A 2861-nucleotide genomic window follows, 5' to 3' on the forward strand; every position below is an offset into this window, starting at 1 on the left:
AATATTTAAGTCCATTCCTCACAGCAGAGTACCCCTATGGTTTGGTGATGCTTTCAGAATGAAACATCACTGGTCATTAACTGCCCTTTGCCTGCAATCCAGTGCTCACAGAAACAAAGTAGGGTGTTTGCTTTGGTTTCGAGAAGACCTAAAATGCACTCAGAAATAGTAAAGCACAGCTCCTTATTGACAGGCAATTTGATACACACCTTGCATCCCCTGCAACTACCAGAAACCTGCCCCACAGCTGCTCAAAATACATTTATGGTTTAGAATGGAAACACAGACACAAAGATTAACATTTACAGCTGGCGTTTCTGAAAGTAAAGGCCTGAGGCAGATGCTCACACATAGCAGTCAGAGAACAAGGGGTGGATTTCCCATGCATTCTCTCTCATTCCAGGGTACACCACGCATTAAGCTTTCACAATAAATAATGTTTTTAAAAAACTTGCAACACAATCCAATAGCAAATAGCACAATTTGTTGTTGATAAAGCATGTGAGAAAAGGCTTTGTACTTAGAGTCTGCTTTTAACGCTTACTGAGGTTTTTATTCCCCACATACTTAACAATCTCTACCAGCGAAAGACAAGACAAACAATCTTTCAACCAAGCCATGAAATACCTAGTTTCACATGAAAACCTCCTGACATTAAAGGGTCCCAGCTTTGCACATGGGACAGAGTTGATCAATGCAGTGAGAGAGTGGCAGTGGCCAAACAAGAGTTTCAAATATGACTCTTTGCCAGAAGACTCCTCTGTACCGTTACTGCCACCAAAGAGAACGTCACTAGGAAGGTGGGAGGAAACCAGTGGGGTACTGGAGGAAGAATGCTGTGCTGCCATACACAGAAACCCTTACATCCTGCTGGCAAGAAAAATAGCAACTGACTTAGAGACTGGGATGGAGAGACTGCTGGGACATAAGACCCATGGGGATGCATCTTTAGCATCACCTCGGTACCTGTGGCTTAAAACTTCCTCAAGAGTTTGGTAGTAGTCATTGAGAGTTGAAGCCAGCTTCCTGGGGCAGCAGGAAAGCTTTTTCTGCTCAGTGCTGCCTAAAGAATAGGTTCCTGAAGGCATTGTTGTAGTTTTTGTTGAAAGCAGTGTAGATGAGTGGATTAAAAAAGGAATTTGAATAGCCTAGCCATAGAAAAATACTCTTCCAAATGGGTGGGATGTCACATGAGCAGAGGGGGTTGATGAGCTCCGTGACGAAGAAGGGGATCCAGCAGAGCACAAAGACACCAATAAGGATGCCCACCATGAGGGCAGCTCTCTTTTCCTTCTGCTCTCTCCACGTGTCTCCGTCTGTCTGGAACGTAACAGTGGCATGACGGACAGTGAAGACCATCTGTGGCTGCTGGGCAGCTTCTTTTACCTGCCAAAGACAAACACACGTTGCACCGTATGTGCCTCAGTCAGCTGATCCCACACAGCAGGTGCACAACCAAACTATGCAAGTGTTGGCCAGAGCTCGCGGGGAAGCGCGGGCCATCTACGTCACACTCTGGTGGAGGGGAGATCAGTTGTATGACCCTCTTTGGGGTAACAGAGACTGTTTTTAAGCAAGGCCAGAAGCTAGAGAGAGTAGTGATACGTGGCCACATGGACTTGCTCACACAGCTTCGCAATAAGATTATTTCCCCACTTACAATCAGACCAGTAGAGCAGGCACACCCCCATATGCCATGCACAGAAGTCTCCTTGCTTTACCTGAACCCAGTGAGTTTAAGGGTAGGAGAGGCAAGAAAATGAGCATACATTTCCTTCCTCCCCCCTGAAGTCTTTACAGTGCACAGTCACCATGCCTGCGATGAACTGACACGATGCAGCCACGATGAGGAAGGTTTTACAAGGATGTTCTGCCACGTGTGTCTTCTGTGTGGGTATATTCACAGCCTCCCCAAAGCCCCAGCTGCTCGCCGGGTTACCATCCCCAGCGGAGACGGGATCCCATCCATCCACACCTCCACGCGTCTCCCCACGGGAGGACCGGTGACCCCTTACTCACGCTTGCGAGCACTGATTCAGCATTCCACGGGGGGATGTCTGTGAGTCACCACACACCCACGTGGAGCTCAGCCTCACAATCTGGCCCAAAGTTGATACAGCTACACCTTGTGTGCTCACAGCTGGGGACTCGGAAGGAGTCAAAAGACTGGGCTTGCAAGCTGTGCAGTCAACTTTCCCTTGAAAGCCTCCAGGATTCACAGGGCTTTGGCGGGATGCTGTTTGCTTGCACGCTCTGGCTCTAAGCTTTCCCCACTGCTGCAAGGGCTTGGCCACTTCCAGCGTTTGGCTAGAGCAAAACTGTGTTGACCTACCTCCAGGGCTTCTGGCGTAATGGGAGTGATGGAAGACCCAATTCGAAACTTGGCGGCCTTGTAGATCTTCCAGTAGACAAAGAGCACCACGCAGAGGGGCAGGTAGAAGGCGCCAAAGGTGGAGAAGATGGTATAGGAGGGCTCCTGGCTGACTTGGCACTCCTCGCTGTCCTCTGAGTAAGTCTCTCCCCAGCCAAAGAGCAGCGGGGCCAAGGAGATGAAGGCAGAGAGGGCCCAGGTGAGGGCAATCATGATGTTGGAGATGCGGCGCCGGGTGCGGAGCGTGTATTCCAGGTGGCGCGTGATGGACCAGTAGCGGTCGAGGGCGATAGCCGTGACGTTCCAGATGCTGGCGGTGCAGCACAGCACATCGAAGGAGATCCACACCTGGCACAGCAACCGGCCCAGCTGCCACCGCCTCCCGGACAACTCGTGCACCAGGCTGAGGGGCATGACGAGGGCCGCCACCATGACGTCGGAGATGGCCATGGAGGCCACCAGGTTGTGGGGCACCCGGTGGAAGGTGCGC

The 2861-nt window shown here is 50.9% G+C and overlaps 1 protein-coding gene across 1 annotated transcript; it reads right to left on the reverse strand.

The window, feature by feature from the left end:
• Nucleotides 1–1053: 1053 nt before the first annotated feature.
• Nucleotides 1054–2857, reverse strand: HTR5A (5-hydroxytryptamine (serotonin) receptor 5A, G protein-coupled; the record flags this gene model as incomplete). The annotated part of the gene is made up of 2 exons (XM_010158508.1): nt 1054–1386; nt 2333–2857. Coding segments are annotated over 2 exons (858 nt in total), but the record flags the coding sequence as incomplete, so codon positions are not given.
• Between the last annotated feature and the right edge of the window lie 4 nt (nt 2858–2861).

Source organism: Eurypyga helias, unplaced genomic scaffold (genome assembly GCF_000690775.1).
Source record: "Eurypyga helias isolate BGI_N326 unplaced genomic scaffold, ASM69077v1 scaffold30669, whole genome shotgun sequence".
Classification (NCBI taxonomy): Eukaryota; Metazoa; Chordata; class Aves; order Eurypygiformes; family Eurypygidae; genus Eurypyga; species Eurypyga helias.